We start from the raw sequence: 27140 nt of genomic DNA, 5'->3' as shown, positions 1-27140 counted from the left end.
TGCACTGAAGGTAGGGTAAGAAAAGGTTATACAAGTTTTAAGCTGTTCAGGAATTTCAACATGGAAATGACCATTACACTTTTGCAATCTCTCTCTTAAAGTGTTGGAGTACTGGTGCAGTAACATGATCTGAGAGTTACACTGTAGTTCTGTTTTCATAATTTAATTGCAGGAGGAATGGAATGTTCTGAGAGCTAATTTTTTTCATTTACCAGGGCTAAAAATACAATCTCTGTTTTCATATCTGCACAAAAAATAAATAAAATATAGTTACTGAAAAAATCCCAGTGGCAGTCATGGTTAAGAATAAGCTAAAAATTCCACATTTTGAAGAATTTTGATTGCAGGCCAGGGATGGAAATGGTGCATTTAATCTGACGTGTTTTGTGTAAAAGCAACCAGCAGTAGACATAGAAGATTGCAATTAATGAAGAAAACAAAAAACATCTGCACACAAAAAGTCATGCGGTGGATTATTAAGGAATATCCAGACAGGAGAGCATATCAGCTATTCTGGTGTGATCTTTGAAAGGTGATTTTATTCAATGTGCATTTTAGTTCTTTGCAGTGAAGTTGGTGATCTCGTTAACTCCTACGCAGACATATATTCTATTTGCAGTCTTTAGTACAGTGATTGCTTGCAGTTTATAAGCTAAATTACACATTATATATAGAACTTGGAATTTCTTCTTCTAGTTCCATTGGCCAGTGGTACTTTTTTTGTGGTATGATATGAAGAAAGGAAAAATAGCTAGGAATAGCTAGTGTTAGGAAAAATAGCTCTTTGACAATCAGTATTTTACATATTTCTGCTTTTACATCCATTAGTTTCCTTCCTTTATTCAGAGTCAATCATGATTCTTTCAATATTTCCTAATATAGTCATTGTTCTAGGCTGCTTGTTATGTGGCTGCTTTTAGGCATTGCTTTTTAAATTTTTTTTAAAAAATATTTTTATTTTTTAACTTGAATTTACCAGAACTGTAGAGAACTTCAAACATATGCTTTTCTTAATAGGAATAAATTATTTTATAGAGCTATTTTTAATGAATCTATTTTAAGTATGTTTTGTTTTATTTTTACATGTGTCATCCCTCCTGATTTTAAGTTTATAGAAAGTAGATTTGAGATCTTTCCAGTAAGCTTTGCAACATACTTCAAATTTGAATGAATCTAAAATCGTTTTTGTACATATGAGTTAGTTTCAAACCAGAAAAGAAAATGAGGTAACTTTTGTATGAGGCAGAAGTCCATAATTTCAGCAGTAACATAGGGAATATTGCTGCCTACCCATAAAGTTGGTTGATCTACTTCAAATTTCCCTTTCATTTGTTAACTGTACAGAGATTTTCTTTTCACTTGAGTAATCAAGATTTTGTAGAGGATTAAGTGATTATCTTTCAGGTATGCATTATCTTGTATAAAATACTAGGAAGTGTTTGAAACTTAACTTAGTCTTTCTGCTAAGTGGTGGTATTTTGAAAATACATGGAAATGCAATTAGCTAAAAAAAGTTGAAGTGGAAATAGTCTGTACTAGAAAAGTGTTAGTTTAGTGCTATTAAGACACAAACCCGAAATTGATGGTTTCTTCTGAAGCATACAGAATTTTATTAAAGAAACAAACTACATACCCATTTTTCACTTGGCAGATGAGGAACATTTCAGCTTGGAAATGTGTAAGAAGTTGAGGAACTTGTTCTAAATCTTAGCATAGGGTTTGTGTGTTTTTTAAAAATGTAACTTCACATGCCTTCAGGCTGATTACATAACTTGCATAGTAGTTGCTCTGTAATTTCATATTGAAGGAGTTCAAAGTCCTGATGTTTTTCCAAAAAAAGCTGTGAGTGCAGGAACTTTGACATTGGTATTTAACATCGCTATTTTCAAGTAAAATGGCCCTGAGGAAGAAAGGACAGCTGTTTAGGTACCCAGTGTTTCTTCTGTCCTAGTATTTGCTTTCTTATGAGATTTACAAGTGAATTTCGTCTTGTTTATGGTTTTTATTTTTGAGGAAGCAATGTTCACAAATATACTGGAAATGTATGCTCTTGAAGCAAAATGCCATTTTGGTTGAAGTCTAAAATCAGGAGGCCATCATGTGAAAACCAGATTTACCTAGCTTTCAGAGCTATTTTGCTGGCTTCTTTTTTTTACACCCCCTCCAAGGATATTGCTCTGGATCCAGACTGCAGTTTGGTCCAGTCTCCATCATGCTTCACATACTCAGTCAAAAACTGAGGAATCCAGAGATGATCTGTACTCCTCATAGGGCCATTACCTGTGCTGGCACAGTCACAGTGAAGCAAGTCATTCCTAGTTCCTTCCAGCAAGCTGTTTCTTATAGACTGGCTTCTTCTCCGTAGAAAATGAGCCCTGAAAAAAAAAAAGGAATAAAAAAAGGATCAACCAATTTTTCTCATTTTTTCATATAATTGAGATAATTGATTTATACTGACTTTAAATGTTTGACAAGCACAACAGAAGCCCTCCTTAGAGTGTGGGACTTATCTATGTAGAATTTCTTTGATCTGTTTTTCTCTTTTCACTACAGCATATAACAGAAATAATATAAGAATATTGCTCTCTTTCTGGTAAGAGAGGAACAGTGAATGGGAGGCAGTCTGTAGGTGCCTCTGTTCCACATGAGTATCCATACAGTGCTCACAGCTAGGGATTTTACAGTGATGAAATCCAAGAGAGAAGGGTTTATGTAAATGCTTGACATAAATGCACATGAAGATCCTATAAGGTCAGCTGTCTACTGAGAGAATTAGAATATAGTGCTAGATAGTCATCACTCTGCATCTCTTGAGATCCTGTTGCACATCCTGCATCAGTCTCAAAACAAGTTGGTGTTTAAGTAAAGAACAGAAGGATGAAAACATTGAAATCCTACAAAGTATTACATTTCTTATATGTAAAATACCTCTGCTGTATATTGGAAAGCAAACAAAATCACTTCTGTTGCAGTTTTCAACACAGCTTTGTTCTCTATATAGCTGCTTTCATGTTTGTGTGGTTAGGAAGCTAAGGCAAGAATATATTCAAGATAGGAACAAAAATAATTTCTCTGTGATTCCTAGCAAAAATAAGTTTTCAAAGGATACTTTATTGTCTGTCATATCATATGCTTTTCTCATCCTTGTTTTCAATACTGTTCTTACCTGTTAGTTTTCATTGAAAAAACTTTATTTGAGCCTGAGAGGAAATTATTATTCCCTCAGATATTTAAGATAAAATCATCCATTATGAATGCTTTCTCTTTCAAACCTGACTGTATGTTTATTGCTCAGAATTGTGTCTTAATTTCAAGAAGTTAAAATAAGATTTCATTGTGAAGTTACAGGTAGGAGACCTGGCAGTGTTACATGGAAGACTAACATGGATATAAACATGAAGGAATCACCTTTCTTAATAATCTTATTAACTTTTGTAATAACTATAGTTATACAAAGAACAGTGAAAGAGTAATGTTAGTATCTGAGTTGATGTTCAAGACTGATACTCTTACTAATTTGTAGTTGGAATTCTGATTCCAACTCACTTTTTCCAAGAAGATACTTAGCATTTTTTGGCCCATGTACCACATGTCTTGCTGACAGTGGCTGTTGATTGCAGTTGCAAGCATCAGATTGAAAGTTTTGGTTTTATGTTGAGTTGTGATGGCTGGCAAACAAAATGGTCTTGGATCCTCAAACAGGGGAGTTAATATTTCATACACTTCCTCTGCTCCCCTCAAAATGCTCATTTCACTGCTCTGCTTAATGCTCTTGTTTTTCCACTGTACAGAGGGGTTACTATTGTCATTTTCCCTAGACCTACCCTCCTAGTGTGCATTTTCCTGTCTTTTGCTTCAGGCATTTGTTTGGTTCTTCTGTGGAGTTGTTTTGTTGTCAAATCATAGCTTTCTGTCATTCTGGTGAGAAGAATTGTTTCACTGGAAGGTATGATAATGGCTGGTGTGGCTGTCAGAAAAGAGATAGGACCATGCAATTGAGAGTAGGAAGATACCAAGAAGAAAGAATGGTGGGAAAAGGGAGCAAACACAAGAGATGAGAATGGGGAGGATGAGATCTTCCTCTTCAGGCTGTGAACCATTAGGAGGACCAACTAGCAGTGGAACTGCAGTCTAGTCAGCAAGTGTTTTCATTTTGAATGCATGAATGCCAGAATTGCTGCTTGATTGGACTCTTTCAGATACTTAGGCTTGTGTAGCTCTAATGGCACACTGAAGATGCTTTATTTATAAGCCCAAATGTCTGTTAAGAACTTTCAAGCATCAAGCAAATATGGTCTTCTGTAGCAATTTGAGATATCTGAAATTTTTCTTTCTGCATGAAGTAACAATGGATAAAATGAGAAGTATGCCATGATAATTTTTTAAGTAGACTTAGAAAAAAAAAGAAAAAAGAAAAAAGAGTTTAGATTCTGGTAGCAAATTAGGGATTTTCTACATTTTGTTCAGAAAATAATGCCCAGTGTTAATTAATGTTTTGTAGAAGTTTTATAGCATTGTGGGTGTACTGAAAGTCTAAATATGAAAGGAAGAGAGGGAAAACAGAACTGTCTGAAGTTGCAACTATGTTGTCTCTCATAGATAAATATCCAAATGCTTACCAGGATGTTTTTCTAATTGTGGATTAAGTTATACGTCTCCACCTTCTTAAACCTGATGGAAGACAGACACAGACATTAGTCACAATAATCCATTGTGCAGAGTATGCAGTCTTGTGCATTTGCTCAGGCCTTTAATAAAGTTATGGAAGCAAGCCATAGAATTGCAGTCCTTTTTAAATTTTTCAAGATTTTATCTTTTTGAGAATTTAATTTTTTAAAATTTCACCTTTGTAGGGCAATATAAAGCAGTATGGTAAATGGCACACCTCGGTATTAGGATGTTCTCTTACTGCTTAAGAATTAATGTCTTGATCTGTCACATTTCTTGCTTTTTGCTTATGTAGTAACTTCTTGTAATGTGAAATTGTTTCTGGCCTTAATACTGTGTAAATGACTCCTAATTGGCTAAACGTAATTAGTTAGAGTGTATGGATTTGAATAGTTACTTTTTTTTTGTAATCGTGTCAGTTATACTGAAGTTACTGAAATGTCACTGTTCTGATTGGCATGCATATTAAGAGTTTCACTTGCCCTTGCTCCTTACCTTTAAAGTAATTCCTTTCTTTCCTTTCATATTTGAATTTTTGGGAGAAAAAACCCAAACTTTAAAACTTGCAGTCTACCTATGAGTTTACAAACATTGCATTTCTTTTTCTGTTTAGAAATATAGACAGAAAGAGAGAGAAAGCACAAGAGAAGGTAGAAGTGAGCTCAATTTCAAAAGCAACTTCTGTTTTATCACTTTGGTCAAGCCCTGTAGATTTCACTTTTATTGTTTCTTTCCTTTTAAAATATTAATATTTTTAAAATGTGATATAGTAAATCTCAGCAATGAAGAAATAGGGTACTGTAAGTAACTTGGCCTATTCACCAGTATGGTTCTGGATGTGCTTTTCTCTCTTAAATGGGAGAAGTACTGCCAATTTAGCCACCAAATTGCAGAGCAGGTGAGGTTTGGTATAGCTCAGTATGCAAAACTTTATTCTAATTAAATTTTTAAGCATCAAAAGGCAGTGGTAGACTAAATATTTGGGGGTTTTGGTTGAGAAGCATAAGGGAAATGCCTAACAAACAAAGCCCTTCTCATTAATGGAGAAGATATTACCAAAAGATGCTGTAAGTACAGAGTAAATTATCTTACCAACCTCTCTAAGATTAAATTTAAAACATTCCTTTTTTAGTCTGTTTTGAGTATATTGTGATTAGATCTCGCTAATTTTGTTATAAGGAATAGTGTTCAGGGTTTTTATCCTAATATCATTCAAACATAGACTGCTTCTTGTTGTGCAGTTTCTTTCATTCTTTTCTACTTTTTGAGTGTGTTTAAAACCACAAAAATAAGAAGTATTGGTGGGGGTGAGGTTTATCTGGACCAGTAATGCCAAAGCACTGTGTGGTCTGATGCCAAACATGCTTTTTAAAACCAAAAGAATTCTTGATGATGATGGTGACAAATATGTTTGTGCCTAAAGTTTGCTACTGCTGGCCTTCGTGCCTGTATACAGGTTTTTCTGATCCTGCCTTGAAAGCTTATCCTTGGTGCCCCTTAATTTTCTTCCTGCACTTTGCTTGTATCACGTCTACAGTTATTAATATCTGTCTCTGTTTAGGAGTGAGCACCTTTGTATAGGTGCAGTCAAGACATTTGCATTATTCTAACCACAAATATTGTCTGAAAATTTCAAGGAGCCTAAAAGTTGTTCTTGTATCAGAATAATTAATTAGGTTCCAATATGAATAGTTTGGGTTTAGGGTGCAAATTTGTAGAGGCAAGGATGCAAACAGACCCTAAGGGCATGTCTGTATAGACTTCTAGGAGATCTTGGTTCTCAGCCTAACTGGCAGGTTGCTACTTTAAGAGCCAAAGTAGGGCTTTTTGTTTGGTTTTTTGTTTGTTTTTGTTGTTGTTTCTCTTTCTTGAAGATTTAAAGCAGCAGCCATTCTAATTATCTTTAAAAATGAGGAAGATACAATTCAAAGGAGTTGATATGAGCACGTTCTGACAGGAGCAGTCATATAAACACACATGTATGTAACTATCAGTGTCCGTCTGTGGGCTGTCTTTGTCTTGTCAGAAACCACTGAAAACGTGTCTGTTCCTAGTGAGTGCTAATGTACCTTAAAACGCCTTGTCCCGTGAAAGGAAGGGATCTCAAAGTCCTTTACAGACACTGTGGGACATTGCTGTCTAAATGTGCCCTTGTGCTCTGGCACTCAGTCAGCACAGCGCCAGCTGCTGGCGTGGAAGCACATGGCAGTGAAAAGCACTAAAAGCTGTGTCCCAGGCTAGGAGGGAAAACCAGGAGCCAGGACAGCCACCACTCCTCAGTGTTACAAACTGCTAACAAATACACGAAATGTACTTTGCTAAAAGCAGTGTGCTGTGTAGATCTACCGTATTATTCATGGTGTATTTTGCTTCATTTCTTGTCTCTAAAAGCATTTAACTCAATTTTGGGGTGATTTAGATTGTAGTTTTGAGGTCTGATTTTTAGTAAATTTTATGTAGAAGATGCTTGACAAATCTGTTTTGTGTTTGTGTTGATGTGTGCAGTGGATCACTGTTAAATGCTTTATGAAGCAAAAACTAATTTAACTGCTTTTTTCTTGTACAATCTTACTGCTTTTTCCATGATACCGTAGAACTTCTGTCACAAGTTTCAATCCCTTGCAGATGCTTAAAAAAGTATAATGGGTAACTATAAGCAACCTGTCATGAAATGTTCAAGGGTTTGTGAAAGTTGAATGCATTTTCATAAGGTGTTTTGTTATTGTTCTTGTAATGCATCAAAAGACATAAACTTCATATGGAGAAAAAGCCAATTCCTAAAATTTAATGAAGTTATTGTGATTTGAAGTTCTACTACATAGTATGTGTTTCATCTGCACTGGGAAAATAAAGTTTCAAGCTGACAAGTTCTTGCTTATAACTCTTTTTCAACAATTTTGCAGGGGGCATTTCAGTTTTTTGGCGAATCTGCTTTGTTGGATTTTTGTTGTTGTTGTTTTTAATCTTGTTATAAGGACACATTTATGACTTTGCAATACAATCTTTGAAAGAGAACTCCATTCATAAGAAATACCCACTCAGACCAGAGGACTTAAAGCTGGGATTCCAGTGGACTGGTTTTGTCTCCCTAAAATATTTGGAATGTGGTATTACTGAATGATATGTATTTTGGCTTTCCAAAGGTGCTGAATGTATCCAGCTTCAAATGAGTTTGGAGGTTTTCTTGAAATCTGGCTGAATGACTTTCTGTCCTTCCTTAGTGTATGAAGTTGGTGTAATAGTCATCAGCTACTGAGGCTGCCTGTTTGAAATGTATAAAGTAATGTAATTTTTCACACAGTTGTTTCCATGCAGATGTTTGCACAAGATGAATTTTGTTTAGTATGTACTAGCTGGTCACTCTCTGGTCAAGCTCTGCTGTAGCACATGGGCTTTTTATAAAAAAAATTTATTTCTCCTGTGACTGGTGATTATTTCTTTTTAGCCAACTGGTGGCTTTCTTTGGCAGAACTTTCGGGCACTCATACAGGTTTTGTTAATTGGAAATGCTACTTCTTTTAAAATGAGCTTTTATGTAAAAGTACTTTAGAAGGTGAACTTGTGCTGATGGAAGATGATGTCCATGCTAGTGAAAGATGTGTGCAAACTCAAGTTTCTGAAACATCCTGATAATTCTTTATTATGTAAAACAGAACAGAGCTGAACACTGAAGAGTAAAATAAATGAGATCTCTAGGTAAAGTGATAGGAGTTCTACAATCCTATAGCAAGATCTCTTGCATCAAGCACTAGTTTCCGATATTCTGCAACTGAATTGAAAGAAAGTTTCTGTATAAAAATGCTGACTTTTTTTGAATTTGTAGAGTTGTGGTTCAAAAGTCAGTATTTTAAACATACTTTTAAATTAAGACAGCAGAACTAAGGAAGGCAGTTTTAACATCAGATTTATAGTGCAGTGCAATAGTGCTTTTACTTACAGAAAGCTTACACAATATGTGATGTTCCTTGTCTCTTTTTGCTCTGTCTTAGGTAAATGCTATGCAACTTGCACATAACATCACACCTTAAGACAACATATGAAGTAAAAGCAATCATTTGATACCAAATACACTTTTGATCAAATAATTTTGGTTTGTAACCAAACTTGAAATAGTGAAATGGGTGTCCTGTTGTGTTCACATTGTAGAATTCAATTGTTCAGGACAGCAAAAAGCTAACCCAGTCTTTCACCAGTTCAAAGACAAATTGTATTAATATAAAATAAAATGTGCTCAACTGCTTTTATGTACAATAAAATCTTAAAAAACTGTTAAAGGGATGAGAAAAAAGTAAAGCTATAAGACCATTCAATATAATCCATTGTTTTAGAAGAAAGATCAGATCTGCTAAAATTGTTAGTATGAATGATGTCTCTGAGGGTCTTGAATCTCTGCAAAAGCTGTTTAGGCAGCAGACATGGAAGAAATGTAGATGGAGAAACTTGGGTTTGCAGAATCTACATGAAAAGCCAGTCAGAGTCAAGAACAGAACACTGATACCCCAGTCCTCTTCTGGCCAGACTGTGGGCCTTAATGTGTTTGTGCTCTTTCCCTTCTGAAAAGGAGTTCAAACTTTTATGTTTTGTATTGGTTTCAGGGTTACAAGATTTTTTTATTTGTAATCTCCCCATTTTAAGGTGCCATGAGGCAGCCAAAATGGATTTTTTTTCAAAGTTTATACTTGAAGCTTAATGTAATTGAAGACTAAAATGACTGTAACAATGAGAACAACTTCATTTTGTCTTTTTTCTTTTTGAGGTGGTTGCTTCTAACTTTTTTCCATGCTTTCCCTTGAACTATCTACTGATCATGAAAATGTTTCTTTTTTCAATTAACTGTCAGGGAATGTTGTATAGTAATACAGTAATTAGTGGTGAGGTTCCCAGATGAATATGTATCTATATTTATCTATTGATCTATCGATCTATCAATATATCTATATCTAGTATCACAGAAAGGCAATGAGGCTATGAAAAGAAAAAAAAAAGGTAACATGGATTTTAACAACTTTATTGAGCAATATTTTAAGGTGTTACTTCATCCAAGTTGGAATACTGTCAAATTCTATGTTTATATACAGGAACTTGACGAGAGGAGTTGGTAGATTTAGAGAGTTACTAAGAGCTGTCGAAACAAGAACTACACAAAACCTGAGAATGGTAAGTTATATTAAACCACTTTCCTATTGTAGCATCTGAATTTCAGTAGGCAGAGAAAGCATAAATGTGGTGGATGAGTTAGAGACAAATAGTTAATATATACCATATTGATAGGGACCTGTTATCCAGCACTTTATAAGGTTACATTTCCTGGCTTAAATGAATGATTAAAGTGAGGAATGTTTGGTATCCAGTCTCCCCCCGATTCCTTTTTCTTGTTTGTGGTTGTAATTAGAACCTGCCTGGTCTGTGATTGACCATACTTTCAACCTTGATTATAATTGCCCTATTTATGAGTCAATACAGTTTCGTGTTTTTGTAAGGTAGTGGGGGTGAGAACAGAGTGCATGGTTTGTGTGTGGTTTCTATTAAGTTGAAGGCTGTCAAGTTGTAAAAGAAAACCATTAAAGCAAAATCATGAAAATTTGTTACTTACATTGTCAGAATCTTGAATCTTTTATATAATAAAAAGTAGAGGATTGTATCTTTTATTGTCATGTAATTATTTTCAAAATATCCTAGATTAGTTTCCTAATATTGGGCCTTTAAATCTTTCAAACTGGTAGTAAGGAAGGTAAGTGATTTCTTAATTCATTCAATAACTGTTTTCTAGTAAATATATTAAAATTATTTAACAATAGAGGGATATTATTGTAAATTTTAATAAAAAAGATGAAGGGCTTATTATAGTATAGGAGTTAAGGTGGAGGATGGAGATCATATCGTGCTGTGGCTTAAACCTTACATATCTGTTTTTGGGAAATGTTACTGGGAAATGCTGCCAATTCTGATGCAAATTTAGATCTGATAGAAAATCTTTGCGTTTTCATCATTGTGATATGTAGTCATGCAGGGTCTATGCATGTGTGTGAAACATTAATGAGAAGATTAATCTGATATTTATGGATTATAAGATGACTTAAAAGCTTTAAAAAAAATTAGTATTATTTAATTAAATAATGTTTATGTAAGTATTTATGTAAATATTTAAGTAACATTTATGTAAGTTGAAGATATAGTGACAATAGTAGTTGGTCAAAATAAAACTTTTCATGCTGATTTTCAACCTTGTTTGACTCTTGCTGAGCTTTAACAGTAGCTAACACCTGCACCTTCAAGTATGGGTTGTCAGAAGCCCCCTCCAGCCCACAGAACACAACTATATGTGGTGGGTTGACCTTGTCTGGCTTCCAGATGCTCACCCAGCTGCCCTCAAACTCCCCTTCCTTAACACACGGGAGGAAATAAGCTAGAAAAGGTCTGAGATAGGTCTGAGATAAAGGCAGGGAGTTTGCTTACCAGTTACTATCACTCGCAAAACAGGCTCTTCTTGGAGGAAATGAAACTTAATTTATTTTCACTTAAAAGAGGGTGGGATGGTGAGAAACAAAGACAGAAACTGAAACACCTTCCTTCCATGTGGTTTTCTCAGATCCAACTTCAGTCTTTGATTTCTCTTTTACCTCCTCTCCCTACTCTCCCATTCCCAGTGATGCATGAGAGGTGGAGCACTGTGATGAGTCCCTCTCTGCTGCTCCCTACTGCTCACACTTTTACCCTGCTCCAGCATGGGGTGCCTCCGTTGGGCTGCAGGTCATTCAGGGAATATAATCCTTTTTTTCACCACGGTTCTCTTTGCAGGCTGCAGTTCGGACAACTGCTCCACTGTGGTCTCTCCTGTGCACACAACTGCTCCAGGTCTGGAGAGGCAGTAGAGGCTATTGAGCATCTTAGGTTATTGATTATCTTAGGATCCGCTGGGTTGTTTAGACTTCTCAAGTATCTGGATTTAACTGATAAAGCTGAAAACTTGTTATTGCCATTGTTTTTCTTTGTGTTTAGAGAATTGAACTGGGTACTTTTACCTTTTAAACAGCATCATGCCTGATGTTTTGGATGTTGTAGAAAAAAAATGTATTCTATATAAGTGGTCCTCATTAGAAAAAATATGAGCATTTTCAAAGAGTTTGTATTCAACATTTCTAGGGAAAATATTTATCTTTTGCTTTTACAGACAATAGCGAGACAACTTGCAGAAATTTTGTTACGAGGTATGTGTGAACAGAGTTACTGGAATCCACTGGAAGATCCTCCTCACCAATCACCCCTTGATGATCCACTTCGAAAAGGTTCCAGTGCTAAGAATTACACGCTCGCTAAAAGACCACGGGTATACACTGGAGAAAAGTATGGCTGAGTTTATACTTCTTTTGTTTCTGTAATTGCAGTTGTTACCCAGTGCACTGGGTGACTTGGTTTACATTTTTGAAAATGTGGAAGGAATTTGACAATGTGTAGACAGATAGATTCCCTGAGGAGAACTATTGAGGAAGAATCATGCTTCTCCAAGCAGTTGCACTGTATAGTTGGACCTTTTGTTCTCAGTTATAGAATTTTTTTTTTCTAGATAGACTCAATATCTCTTATTATATGTGGGATACAAAAGAAAACATGATCTGGGTAGCAAATCAGATGTTGCACATTTTAAAAGTTGTGTGCTGCTTCTAAACATCTATTCTGCTTTATCATAGAAATGAAAGATTCAACAGTATGGAGATTTCAGTTGGTCCAGGAAGCATTATGAAAAAACAAAATATATCTAGAAATTTATCTAGCAGTTTCAAAGCTAGTTTGCTTCCCAAGGCAAATTTTTAGCTAATCGTCTTAAATTAGTTTTGGCATTTCTTTATGATGCCACCTTTTGTTCAGTTTTAATCTTTCATTGAATCAGGTAAATGATACTTTTTGGTTTGTTTTTGTCCTGTATCTCTCATGGTGAATTCTAGAGTAGCTATGGTATGTTTCTGATGTTTCTTCCTTCTTGAAAATGTAACTTTTTTTTCCAAACCAATCACCATTAGGGTTAGTATTAAATATAGATAGCCATTTCCTTGAATTTGAAATTTTCTTAGAAGTTAATATTTGGATTATAGAAGTAGTCCTACTTACATAATGGAGGGATGTTTTGTTTTAGTGTTCACAGTATATTTATATTGTAACATGTGCCTGCAATATGACACCATTTGAGTTGTTTAGCTGTATTTATTGCAGAGGTCTTTTAATGAATCTTTTACAGAGCAGCAAGCCCACATAATTATGGTGCCTTTACTGTTATTAAGTAGAACGGCCTTTATCTTCAAAGACTTCTAGCAGTTCTCCTTCCTGCATCCAGAATAGTTACAGCATGTTTCTCAGGCTCAGTCTTTCAAACTTATGTTCTCCATTCTCAACTCATCCTTCATAGCAACATGCTTCCTGCCAAAGTGGGGCTTTGTTCAGTTTAGTTCTCTTGTTCTTGGCACGTGCAGGTGAGGAGTTCCACAATTCCAGCAGAGCATATAATTAAATCCTTTCATCACGTCAGACTGGTTAATACCATACCACATAAAATATGTTCAGCCAAGTATCTCATCTCCAGCAGTGACTGAAAGCAAGTGTCAAAGACAGTGATATGTAGGAAATTTCTTCCTAGGTCTTCTGACCACCAACTCTGAGTCTTCAATGCACTGTTTTTTTCTAAGTATGTTGCCTGACATTAGATAATTGCATTGTATTCTTATGAGAATTATGGGTTTAACTTGGCCAATAGCATTTATGATTTTTTAGATCTCTGTGTTATTGCCTCTTCAGTTTTTTTTTAACCAGTTCTTCAGCTGAGCATGACTTTCATGGTTTGCCTTTAGTTGATAGCCATTTGATGCTATCAAAAAGGTACCTCTTTTGCTTTGTTACACTGAAATAACTTTACTCATGTGCCTGCATCTGTCAGGAGAAATAGAAAATGTCTGAGTTCAGTCAGCTTAACTGAGCTTTTTGTTTAGACAGCTCAAAGAAATTTCTCACTAATTTCTGCATGGAGAGGTTCTTGTTTGAGACAAACATCAACATATCTATAAAAATATGCTTGAAATTGCAAGAGAAAATGTTTGCTTTTGTTTTGATGAGTGACGTTTCGGTAGTTCTCTTTGGGGCAGCATCCCTTCTTTCTCTGAGAGAATACTTTCTCCAGCAGCTCTTTCCAGTCATTATTCTGCTTTCTGGGTGCCATTGTCAGTTGTTAAATCTTCTTCCAGGTTGTTAAATTCTGTATAGAGGAGTGGATTGTTAGATAAGGAGCACTCTGATGCTTCCTCATCACTCCTCATTCCTTATCGTGGGTGGTTCTTATTCATAACTAACTGTGTTTTGAAATCTCTTTGTTATGTAATAATAAAATTGTATTCTAAGATTAAGAATGCTCTTAAAAATCTGGTGAGCAGTTGCATTGATTAAAAAATAAAAACACAACAACACAATAGCTGCCCTGGGGTCTTAGCTGTTGTATAGTACCACAATACGTGAACAATGTTGCTTTCAAACTGCCTGGAATTTCGATGTCTTTTAGTTTCTAGTTTCTTTCAGGCATTTAATTACTGCTTATATTTCTAGTGCTTGAAAAAAAGTCTGAAAAGATGTTTTAATGTCAGACAAGTTTTGTTTCCTGTCTATAATGTATTGTAGTTTAAACACCTTTGGGACCATAGGAATTGATTATTAACAACAACAAATTATTTTCTACATTTAAATAGATAATTGTGGAACTAATGGACTGAATTAACAGGAAATAGTATTTGTGCGAATTCAGAAATAGTTCAGAGGAAGAAATCCAAAGAGATAAAACATAGTCACTGATTTGGGGGATTTTTTTGTGTGTATGAGAATGGATGAATGAATTCCTGCCAGTACCCAATGCAGATTACTGTTGTCTGTCCACCAGCATAGAAGAGTGTTCAGAAAGCATCCAGTATTCAGAGAAAGCAGTAAAGTCTGGAAACTAGTCCTATGCAAACCTTCAGCATGAACTTAGAAGGAAGTGTAGTTCATTACAAGCAAATAATTCTACTACTTGGAACTTACAGTGGTTATGGCAAATGGATGGAGATTGTTGTGGATCTATTTAAAAATGTTCATAGCTATTGAATGCATCAGGAAAAAATTCTCAGGCATATCTCATGAAAGACTGATAGAAGTATTTCTCCACATATTGCCTAAAATACAGAAGTTCTCTTCTTGTGTGGGAGTTTCCTTGTGCCAGCACTTGATGTAGATTCAGCTCAGACAGCATAAGAGGCCAGTTAAATTATGGGCTTAGTGTTTACAGTTGTCAAATTATGTTCAATGTTGGGATATTTGAATGAGTTCAACTCTGACAGCTGTGGTAGTTTTGTTCTTTTATTGTGTTCAGCCAACTTTTCTGAAATGCTAATATAGAACATTGCAAAGAAATGCATTTTAACCAATTGATTTTTCTATGCAAGTTACTTTCTGTTTTCTTTTTTGGACATTTTCCAGTTTTTACAGTGCTTTTAATATATGTGTATGAACTACTCATAAAAGAAATGTGTTCTGCTTAAATATATAAATTCTCATTTTGAACAGCATCTTCTGTCCTCAAGAAAATACAGAAGAAGCCTTACTGTTGCTGCTTATTAGTGAATCTATGGTAGGTAAAATAGAGTGAATGTGCATTTGCTGAATGTATGTGCTTTCCTTGGGCTTTGTTTTTGTTTAATTAAAAGAGGACTTTTTTTTTTTCCTCAAGCCTTTGCTTTGTCTTTCATTTTCTGTTAGGAAAGCAGGCAGTTATTTCTGAAACTGAAATTTTTGTTCCTCTGAGCCGGTGAGATGAGGTCTGCAAGTTTTATAGAGTTTTTCTCCTTTGGACTGGCTGTACCTAACCTCCTTCTAGTCATAGGCAGGTGAACAAGCCAGGTCCTTCATTTGGCATCACTGACCTGTATGAACCACTATTAGACCAGTTAGTTGCTATTCAAACTCAAAATCTAAATTATTTTTGTGGTAAGAAACAAATCAAATCTAGTAGAAGAGCATAATAAACATTGACAAAAAATACCTTCCAGTGTGCTTTAAACTTCAGTCACTCAAATTTGTAAATGATTTTTGATGATACTGACATTCAGTCTTTGCTACTTGATTATTTTTTTTAAATGTTCCCATTTCCTCAAGAAATGATTCCTTTCAATGGTCTACTTGTGCCCTTTATCAGCTTTTCTTATTTTCTGCTAGTCATCAATCAACTGCCACGTACTGACATTCTCATACCATGTCAGTTTTATATTCTCAGATAAAAAGAAATTATGGAGCTTTTTCTGTTTTTTAAGGGGTGAAACCTCTACAGTCTCAGGCATTGTGCAGTCTGTCTCACTGCACATCAGTAAGATGTAGTCTTTTAAGTTCTACAGGTGATTCAAATGCTTACATGTTTTGGCATTTCTCTTTTGCTTCAGTTAAATAGGATCAGAACACTTTAGTGAACATTGTCCTAGTTTAACTGTTTTAAAGTGGCACATATTTACATTGTGGTGCTAACTGCCTTCCTCATTCCTAGTGATCTGCCTTGCAATATTCATGACAGAATCTAGAAATTCTGTCTAGATTCTGATTCTCATAATACACAAAAAACGGCTGAGCAACATTTCCACATATCATATGTTGGTTTTGCTGCAGTGTATGCTTACCACAGAGAGGTGCTGCCTGTGTCTCTGTAATGTGCCTGAGCAGCAGTGAAGATGCAGAGAATGCTGATGTGAACTGTGGTCTTGGTGTGAAGTGAAAGCAGTCACAGTTCTGCAGGATCTGACTGCTGATAGCTGTGTTTGCATGTGTAGTTCCTTACATATCATCATTAAGAAGCCAGAAACCAAATTAAAAGTACTGCCTTGTTAAGTGCCATTTCAGGTTACTTACAGCTTTTCCTTTGTGAATTAGATATGCCTAATTATACCAAATGCTGTCACTGTAGAGCATATACCTTTAGCAAGCTTTCAAATTTTTTTAACATTAATTATTGCAGATTATTTCAGCAAAGGAATTTGTTTCGGGGGAGTATAAAATCTTTGACATGATTGACTTACTTTGGCTAAGTAATTTGTTCAATTAGTTTTGGAGGGGGAAAAGGGGAAGATTGAGCATAAAAATATTCATCATTACAAACTTACCTTTCTGAGAGTTGAGACCTGTTGTTTCAGCTTCAGTTCATGCTAACTTTCTAGCTGTAGTAGTATGATTTGTGATTCTGAAACTAGTATTTGGGAAAGAATTAACACTTAGAGAACACTGAGTAACAGTTGGTGTTTTGATATGCTGTTGTATTATTAAAATATTATGATCTCTTGCTTTCATTGTCTGTGAATTAGTAAGAAAGCACCTCAATCAAGGCCAGGTTGGAGAGGGCTCTGAGCAATCTGGTCTGGTGGAAAGTGTCCCTGCCCATGACAGGATGATCTTTAAAAGGTCCCTTCCAACCCAAACCATCCTGTGGTTCTGTGATCTGACATCCTCATGTTAACAGTGCATGTATGTGTTGCAGCATGTCAGCTGAGTTGTGGTGACAGAATCACAGAATGATTATGTTTGGAAGGGACTTCTGGAGGTCATTTTGTCTGCCCCCTTGCTCGTGCAGGGCCATCTAGAGCAGGCTGCACCTCTCTCCAGACATCTTTTGAGTATCTCCACAGAGAGGGATTCCACAGCCTCCCTGGGTAGCCTGGGCCACTGCCCATTAACCCTCACAGCAAAAAAACCCCAAAAAACGAAAAACAAAACAAAACAAAAACCAAACAAAAACAAAACAAAAAACCTCCCCAAAACCAAACCAAACCAAAAAAAAAAAAAAAAAAAAAAAAAACAGAAAAGAAAAAAGAAAAAAAAAGGTTCCTGATCTTCAGAGGAGGGCTTCAGTGTTTCAGTTCAGGCCCATTGCCTCTAGTCCTGTCACTGCACACCAGTGGAAAGAGCCTGGCTCCCTCTTCCTTGAAGCCTCCTTTCAGATATTTCTAACACTGATAAGGCTCCCCTCCTGAGCATTGTCTTTTCCAGGCTGAAAAGTCACAGCTTTCTCAGCCTTTCTCCATAGAAGAGATACCCTGGTGTCTAACACATCCTAGTGAGCGTTTGTTGGACTCTCTGCAGTAGCTGCATGTCTCTTGAACTAGAGAGTCCAGAACTGCAGGTGTGGCCTTGTCAGTGCTGAACAGAGGGGAAAGATCACTGCCCTCAACCTGCTGGCAACACTCCTGCTGATGCTGCCTGGGCTATCAACAGCCTTTGTTCCAGCTGGGGCAGCCTGCTGGCTCCTGGTCACTTTGGGTGTCCAGCAGGACCCCCAAGTGTGTTCCTGTCAAGCTGCCTTTGAGCTGAGGAGTGCCCAGCCTGTATAGTGTCTGGCTTTGTTCCCTCCCAGGTGCAGGACTTTGCTGAAGGCTTTGCTGGGGTTCCTGTCAGCTTGTTCCTCCAGCCTGTTGAGGCCCCTCTGGATGGCAGCACAGCCCTTTGGCATATCAGCTCAGCAAAGATGCTTGGGATCAGGCCCAGTATCAGTGTCTGGGACACACTGCTAGTTCCTGGCCTCCAACTAGAGTTTGTGTCACTGACCACCACCTCCTGGGCTCAGCTTTGTGTGGGATTGTTAACCAGTGGAAAAATGGCTGAGCATATCCTTCCTTCCTCTGAGGCTGCACTGAGTTACACTGCCCAAGTGTGTTACAGGCTTCAAGTGTGTACGTGAGGCCAGGTGACACATTGCAGTTTCACTGTCACCTTAGAGTGTCTGAGACCGTGGCAGTTCTGAAATACTGAGCATTTAAGTTCCTACATAATTCCTGTTTTATAATAATCAAGAAAATGATTGTTCAAATACACAAGATATCTGGAATAATTATGAGACATCCTTATGCTTTGGCATTGTCAACCACTGTTTCACAAGAAGTGGTAGTTCACAGCTTGTTCAAAACTTGCAAAGAGCTGAGTCAAATAGTGATTAGAGGTGGAGTTAAAAAGTTCTTGAATTTCACTAAATATTTATGCAGTGTAAAAAGTAAAAGCCAAAGACTTCTTGATCAAAAGGAAGCAAAATGTCTGTTTGGGGGTGTGTATGTGTGTGCATGTGTAGGGTTGTTTCTAACCAAGTGGATTATTCAGTTGATAATTCCTGAGATGTTTTACACTCCATGTATCTCTTTGAAAAGTTTTCAGTGTTTAATTCTTCTGATTTTAAAGATGTATTGAGTTTGTTCAGAACTTAAAATGTTACCCAGTTAAAGTAGAGAAAAAATTTATTATCCCTTATTATGTGTCATTTTTTGTGTCTGAAAGAGGGGGAAATAAGTTGCCTATTAAAATTTAGGGGTTTTAAGTAAATGTACTAAGGGCGCCATGCCCTGTGAAGTTAAAAATAAAAAGGGGGATGAGGAGAAAGAGGCATCTTTGACTTCTGATTGCAGACTACCAGATGTACTAGTGTTTGTACCAATGGGAATATTAAACACCAAGAAAACTAGAAACAGTTAGGATAGCAAGATAAATGTGTTTTCAGAGGCTTGATGGTAAAGTGGGAGAAGCAGTGGATGGTTCAGTGAGGCACCAACTATCTGAGACCTGAATTTTGTTCTTTGCTCTTGAACATGATTTCTCTGTGAACATGGTGTGAGCATCAATTCATTTAATCCATTTCTAGCTCAGCTTTTTTCCCTCCCAAAAGGAGCACTTAAGGAATTAGGTTTGCAATGTGCCTTTCACAAAACAGGTTTGAAAGTACAAACCCTTACTGCAAACATGGCTTGATTCCAAAGCTGTGCCCAGAACCAGGATCAGTTTTCACTTCTCAGTTGTAACTCCTGAAGGTGATTGTGGGTTATCGTGGGCATGTTATCATTCACAAATGAGATGACAGTGTCATAATTTTGTGAAAAGAAGTTGATTGCCTTCTTCTACAGAAGCTGGAATAGAGGATTTGAAGATCCTTTTATGTTTTAAATATGTTTTACTAGCACACAAAAAATAAAAAGAAAATTTTGTAGATGAATATCCATTATATTGAAAATATACCTTCTTTTTTTTCTAAGAACTCTTCAATAATTTTAAATACTTAGTAATTTTTAAGTAATTACTTAGTAATTTTTTCTAAATAATTTTTAATTAGATTATGGAATTAGAATGAAGTAGTTAAAAATAGATCCATATAGAAATATAGAAGTAGGTCCATCAGTCTTGCCACTAATATGTAAAATTGGTAATTCTTTCTATGTATAAATTAGTATCAGATCTCTTTATATCCCTTATAGCAACTACAGACTGTGAGGCTGAGTGGAATGGCAGTTACTTGAGTGAAAATATAACTCGAAATGTAATGGTTGCCTTGGTTTCTTTCTTTTGGTGTGTTTCAGGCTAACCGTGATGCTGTTCTGAGCAGAATACCAGAACACAAGAATGATCGGATCATCAGTTTGCAAAGTGCATCTGTAGTCTACGATTTACTTACAATAGCCTTGGGGAGAAGAGGCCAGTATGAAATGCTTTCAGAGGTTTGTTAATAGTAGTCAATATTCGTCTGTGTCATTGTTGCTGTTCTCTGTTAACCATGGTAATTGTGGTAGTAAGAAAGGGCTGAAGCAAATATAGGACACTTTCATTCTGACTGCTTTATATATACAGGAAGTAGTTTCCTCCCCAAAATGTTTACTGTCTAAATTTATACAAGTGACTTGAGGTGGCTAAACAAGAAAAGTTGCGTGGAAGGTGTGGTAAATGTTTAATGCCACAGAAATCCACATTATTTTTAGTTGAGGATGCATGGATCTGCATTAAATGGAGAGAGCAAGAAGGAGTGGCAAAAAAAATAAAAGGTGTTCTGGATATAGAAATGATTGGTATAATTTCCTAGAAAAAAATACTTGCAATGAATGAAAAAGGATTTCAGAAGAAAACTTTCTTTTACACTTCTTAATATTTGAGGTTTTGAAGTTAATAAAAAAGAAATAAAGTTAACAAAACAATTTTCAGGTCTTTGGGAAATGTGTTACCTCAGTGTCTGATGTTTCATCATGTAGCATGCTTGTGTTTTGTTAGATTGTGGCAACTTCTTCAGTAAACTGCCAAGTATTGTTAACAGTTTTAAACCTGTGAAACAGCTACAGCTCTTTGGGTGGAGCAGCTCTTCCTGCTGCTCAAACACTGCTCACCCCACAGCAGGGTACTGTTGCTGACCACAGTTAATTATTAGTCTCCAGAAAGAATATGAAGGCATACCCAGGAATTGATTTGTTGAGAAATGGTTTCTTTCCATCATAATAGAGGACTTCTATTATGAAAAAGATGAAAATAAGCTGCTCTAGTTCTTCTCTGGTGTATGTTGATGGTCACTCTTTATCTGCATCTCACGTGATGTTAAACCCTCAATTTGGGTATTCTTTTTCTTGAAAGTACTTCATAGCTGCCAGTTGGGATACAAGTCAGTTTAAATCAGTGCACTGGAAGGTGTTTCACAGAACAATGGAGTAGGAATCTCACACAGGACCAGCCCTACAACATAATCTAATCAGGAATATTTCCATTTACTTGCCGCTACAGACACTGTCACCTTTATGTAGTTTTACGTGGTTGCACCAAACATGCAAGAGGTGTCTGTCTGTATGTTTCAGTCTAGAACTTCTGAAACATGAGACATCAACAAGTATTTAAAAAAACAAAAACCAAACCAACAAACAACCTTGAGCAAAAAAACCTTGAAAACTTTGATTTCTTTTTTTTGCTATGTGACTGGCAACCTTTCAATTTTGTATAGTAGACTAACAACTAGGCAGGAATAGAGCAGCCCTGGGTTCCAAATCTGATTCTTACATTTTGTCTTGTGTTGTGGTGGTTTTGTTGCTCTTTTTGTTGTGGATTTTTTGTCTTTTTTAGAATGTTAAAGAACCATTATATTTATGGGAACATTGCAGGTTCCTGGAGTTCTCTTCTGTCTCCTTTGGGACACTTATGATAGTATTTATGTCACAATAGGTGGAACTTCTTCCTTGTAGTACTTCTTACCTTTCTTAGCATGGAGGGTTTTTGGCTTCATTAGAAAAGCTAGAGGTACCTCTTAGCCATATTCTTAGCCAAGCGTCTTGAAGTGTAGTACATTATCCTGAAGGGTAGAAAGGAAGATTTACAGTCCTCTCACCCAGAGAAAAGCATAGCATTTGTTTGCTCCACTGTAGCTGACTCAAGCTACAAGGTGGTACTCCTTGTTTCTTTTCCTTCTGTGCTTTGAGCACAATTGAATATTCTAAATAGTGGAAGATGTTTAACTTGACTTAGGTATTTGATTTCAAGGCCGTTCATGAGCTTCTTGTGCTGGTGGTGATCTTTGCTGCAGACAAGAGCAGGACCATAAATATCTGAAAAGTAGAGGAGGCTTCATGTTTTACAAGCTGCTTAGGTGAGGGTTTTTAGTCATGGCCTTAGACTTTAGAAGCTGAAGTCTACCTGAGGCTTGTTTTAAGGTCTTTTATTCTTCTTCTTCTTCTTCTTTTTTGTTTTGTTTTGTTTTATTTTTTGTAGTGATATTCCAACAAAATTGTATGTATATTCTTTTGAAATGTTCTTTTTGAAAAAGAGAAAGTAATTCCACTATGTCTGAAAAATACTTCCAGTACAGAATAATTAAAATGTATTTGTCATATGTACATGAAGTATCTTTTCTGAATATGAAAAAAGATCATCTTATGAAGACCTGGTATAATAAACAATACTTACTTTAGCATACAGATATTGTAGATACACAGCTGCAGCAGGATCTTTTCAGGAAATTATTAGAACATCTTATTTCCTCTTATCCTTGTCATCCAAAGCACAGTGGAAAACATAGACTTTAAGAAGCTCTTACAGTTTAGTGAGTAGAAATATATGTCCTCAAATCCTGCTGCTGATAATCTGTAACTTTTATAATTTGAAGTATTATAAACACATATTCAGAGATGTTAAAACATTCTGTTCAGTTATATAATAGGCATTTAATTTTTTAGGGCTTCATTCTCTTTGAGCTGATTTTGATTGCTCTAGTGGAGATTAAATCAGAAATTGGGAAATTATTCAAACTGTAGAAATGGTATTCACCCACCAGTTCCAATATCTTATTGCTGCCTTCTGGTTTAGATATAGCTGATTACCTACAGAAGTAGTTGGTTGTTATATAAGAATTATAATGATCAAAATTCTGTCTCATCCCTGTTAAAATGTTCAAATGCCAAATCACGTTCTTAACTGAGAAGGGCTCATGTTTCTATCAAGTTTGTATATAATGAGCTTTCAATTTCTTAGGGTAGTTTCAACTAGATGAAGAAACTTTATCCTGTCAGTTCTTTCCTAAACAAAAGTACTCTGGTTGTAATCAAGTTTGTTTTTAAGCTTTGTGGGATGCATGATACTGAGCTTGTAAGTGTCCTGCTAGAACAGATGTCTTCCAGACCAGAAATTTTCCTACATTTTCATAATTTCATCTTTCTGCTCTCTAACTTCAAGGATATACTTTTCAGGAGACCATAGTGATAAACAACCAAGTTCAGTAATGTGTTCACATTCACCTGTGATTTGTGATTATTAACAAGGCAATACTGACAATGGCATTTTCCATAGGAGAGGGATTGTGCTGAATGTTTTTCAAGTAAACTCAGTTGTCATTATCCTGAACGTTATCTTAACTTCCAGCCTGCCTGGTGACTATTGCTTATTATGTATTTCTTGTTAGAGCTTGTAGGTCTTTGACATTCCTTTGTTCAGGAGAACCCAGTTTAAGAGGTGTCCGTGTTGTTGTGTAGATCACAAACATCCATCCGTTCATCCCTTGCTCCCACATATGCTAATGGCCAGTCTGGCATCTTACAAAGCAAAGAAAATTCACTTAACTTGTCACTTTTCTTGTTCAGCAGGGCCAAGTAAATAGAACTTGAAGTGAAGCAAAAGGAATGGTAGATATATTTAGTATGTTGAAACTCAAGCCTTTTAGAATAATCTACAGTTGTGTCCTGTGCCCTTGTAATTGCAAAATTATAAAACCCTGAAGTGTCAATTTCTTAAACCTTATTTTCTGCAGTTAGAATTGGTAATTAATTTTTAATTGAGCAAGGTCTAGAAAAGAATTTTTACTTTCTTTACAGTACAGTGAGTCTCATGTATTAATCTCTGTGAAGAATCTAAAATAATAGAAACAATCACACAAAACTGACTTGTTTCTTTCTGTGCTCCTGGTTTTCACTTATGAAAAGTCCAATGGGAAAATAAATCGTCTTGTTTTTCATAGCAGACATTTAATTAACTTACTACACTTGCAATCTGATCATGAACCTTTAACAGCAATATTAGAAAGTATTTCTAAAATCATGTAAAATCATAAAGAAAATAATTTCTTTAAAATATGATAAAAATTCTATTAGGTAATAGTCTTTATACTGGACATTGTGTAGTAGGATAAATTCTAGCATACATTAGTTATATGTAGCAGATAGTGCACTTCTGTTTTGTTTCCTCTTCAGTGCTGTTCTTTGCTTCAGATTCTGCTGTGTGTGGAAACACACTGCACACTTGATTGTGCTTTCTGTAATGTTAAAGCTGAGTTTATATGGGAAAAGTAATTCATGTTTTTATGGTTTACCATGTGCACTGTAGCTGTCAGAACAGAAAGCTGCTTTATGCAATTGGACTCTGCAGACTAGAAAATTAATTCCTAAATCAGTTTATTCCAGAAAAGTGTTTCACCTTTCTACTATATGGAACTGGTCTAATTAGTTAAAATTAACATAGCAAAATGAAATAATTTCATTATTTAATCTCAGTGTATTAATAATGAATTTCCTTTTGGCATTCAGTTAGTTTACTTAAAATCTCAACATCATATGGAGTGTAAAGTTAAAATTTTTACAGATAGAAATAACACTTCAAGGTGAATATTTATATACCACCCCTCCTTTTAAACTGTACTTGTAACTGCTTGTGGTACCACTGCATATTATGTATTTACAACTCAGGAAGAAAGTGTGTACAATTTTCCTTTTCACTTTAAACTTATCTAAAAGTTAGATAAGATATCAAAGATGGTATCTTCAAAAAGCTGATATTCATCATTCCGTCTTTCAGACTACATAATACAGTACCAGCAGGAGTAGTTAAACAAATACAGTAAATGGGAAATCAGTGTTCTGTTACATTCTTTTCCTTGTAGGATCTGGCAGTTCTTTTCCTGTATTTGAATAATTTAATTTTTTAAATTACATGTTAGATAAGAATCTAAAAAAATAATCTTAATACTAGCATATCTTCTCCGTAATTGAAGAACACGACCTTAAATAACAATTTCTTCCCCATATTTAGTGTTTAGAAAGAGCCATGAAGTTTGCGTTTGAAGAGTTCCATCTCTGGTATCAGTTTGCATTGTCCTTGATGGCAGCAGGAAAAGTAAGTCAAAATTTCTTCATATAATTCTTGATGATGGCATTTGATAACAATGTTTAGCTCTTTCATAATTTTTATCTGTAGTGTTTTTGAAAATAATTCTAATCCTTGAATCAACTAAGTATGTCTTACTCCTGAATTTATTCCCAGTGCTGTACAAAGAATGTTGTTATTTGAATAGTTTCTAATTTAGGTGATGATAACAACTATCTCACCAATAATCTTAAGACAAGCTGCTTGAATACAAGCAGTGAATTATACCAGATCCTATTATCCTGTAAAACTTGTTTAAGTATGCTTTTGATGACTTAATTTATTTTATGCTTAGGTACAAATTCATGCTGATTTGTGGTGCTCTTCCTTTTTTTTCGCTTAGGAAATTTCTGACTATCTTCTTTAATGTTGTTGCCTTTGAGACAGTATATTCTGTGCAACTAATGGATTTTAAAAAAAATTATATAAACTAGAAACTTAAGCTTTTAGATGCAATTCTCTTTTTATAATTATTTTTGCTTTTCGCTGTCATGTTACAGAAAATACATTAATCATGTAATGGAAACAACTAATTTTCTAAAATATCATTCTCAATGGGGATATTTTGCTTATTTTCAGAATGGGGGAAAGGAACGTATTTTCTTTAGAAAATATTTTAGCAGCACATGGGTTCTGAAGAGACTTGGTTCTTCATCCAAATCTGTTTACTTTGAGTTATCTTCCAAAGGGTGATTGAATGGAGGCAAACAAGTTAAAAACAAAGGAGGAGCAGTGCCATTCTATCTTATATCAGACCTATTCCTGTTTTAACTCCCAAAGAACACCAAAATGCTGCTTGTTTAGAAAACTGTCCCGTTCCTTCTCTTTCATTTGCCTGGCTCAAATACTGTGAGTTTACAGGCCTAGCAAAGTTTAAAATGCATCTCAAAACTCTTTTCTGAATTGTATACCATTGGAATGACATTCTTAGCAGATTTCAGTTTGTAGGAGCTAAAATAGCAGTGCCTGAAGTCTTGTCTTTCACTGGCTTGAGGAACTTTGACCAATTGTCAACAAAATGTGTAGTAATATCCCCTTCACAAAGAAAAAATAAAGTAAATGGTGGAAATAAGGATCTTTGATGTGTGAAACATATTTATATTTTAGTAATTTAAATGGAAAATGTTTTAAACAGTCTGCTCGAGCTGTTAAAGTCTTGAAGGAATGTATACGTTTGAAACCAGATGATGCAACTATTCCACTGCTTGCTGCAAAGCTCTGCATGGGATCTCTGCACTGGGTAAGCTTTGCCCTCTGTCTTCTCAGCAAGAGCTGTACTAAAATCTTGATTTAAAGATGTAGCAAATGCTTTTGCACAGTGGCTGCATGCACTTGGGCATATCTAAAAACACAGTACAGATATGTATATGCACATGTACATCCCTGTTGGAATGGCTAATTTGAAATACTTGACAGTGGTTATGTTTATCAAGATAGCATATTCTGATACTGGTCTAAGACATAGCTTAAAATACATGGAAATTGAAACATTGGAAGACAGATCATAAATGCAACTTAGACTTCTGTTATTTTCTGCAAGAGGAAAATAACTCTGGAAGATAATGAGGCAAATCTCTTATAATCAAGGACTCTTTCTGGTGGTACCAAGTTTGCAGGCAGCTGTGGTTTATTAATTTGTAGTAGGGACAGTTGAGTATTTTAGATAAACTTGAAATGAGTGTATCTATACAAAAAACATTGAAGTAATCAAAGGTCATAATGTTGCTTTCAAGATACTTGTGTAATTATTAGACAAATGAGTATAATTAAAAAAGAAGGAAAAGAGAAGGGAAAGGTCACATATAGAAATTGAGAAAGTGGTGTAGTAGCACAAACATGACTTGTTGAGGCTGACAAAATATAGCCTTAATTAAGGTATGTCCTAGTTCTGTAAATTGTTCCCTATGGATTGAATCCGTGTGGAGTAACTTACTGTACTTAGCATTTACAGTTACTGGAATGGATTCAAAGGGCTTTTTTTTTTTAAATTCTAGACTATTAAATAGTGTGCTAGC

The 27140-nt window shown here is 35.6% G+C and overlaps 1 protein-coding gene across 1 annotated transcript in view; it reads left to right on the top strand.

The window, feature by feature from the left end:
* Window positions 1-27140, top strand: part of TTC7B (tetratricopeptide repeat domain 7B) — a 123880-nt gene that overhangs the window by 32983 nt on the left and 63757 nt on the right. The window contains exons 6-11 of the mRNA XM_063399203.1: window positions 9747-9825; window positions 11840-12012; window positions 15244-15307; window positions 20049-20186; window positions 25012-25095; window positions 26261-26365. Coding sequence (XP_063255273.1) covers window positions 9747-9825; window positions 11840-12012; window positions 15244-15307; window positions 20049-20186; window positions 25012-25095; window positions 26261-26365 — 643 coding nt within the window. The remainder of the gene's footprint in view (window positions 1-9746; window positions 9826-11839; window positions 12013-15243; window positions 15308-20048; window positions 20187-25011; window positions 25096-26260; window positions 26366-27140) is intronic.

The sequence above is a fragment of the Prinia subflava genome, chromosome 5 (genome assembly GCF_021018805.1).
Source record: "Prinia subflava isolate CZ2003 ecotype Zambia chromosome 5, Cam_Psub_1.2, whole genome shotgun sequence".
NCBI lineage: Eukaryota > Metazoa > Chordata > Aves > Passeriformes > Cisticolidae > Prinia > Prinia subflava.
The sequence above is the reverse complement of the archived record's forward strand: the minus strand, read 5'-3'. Positions and strand labels throughout refer to the sequence as shown.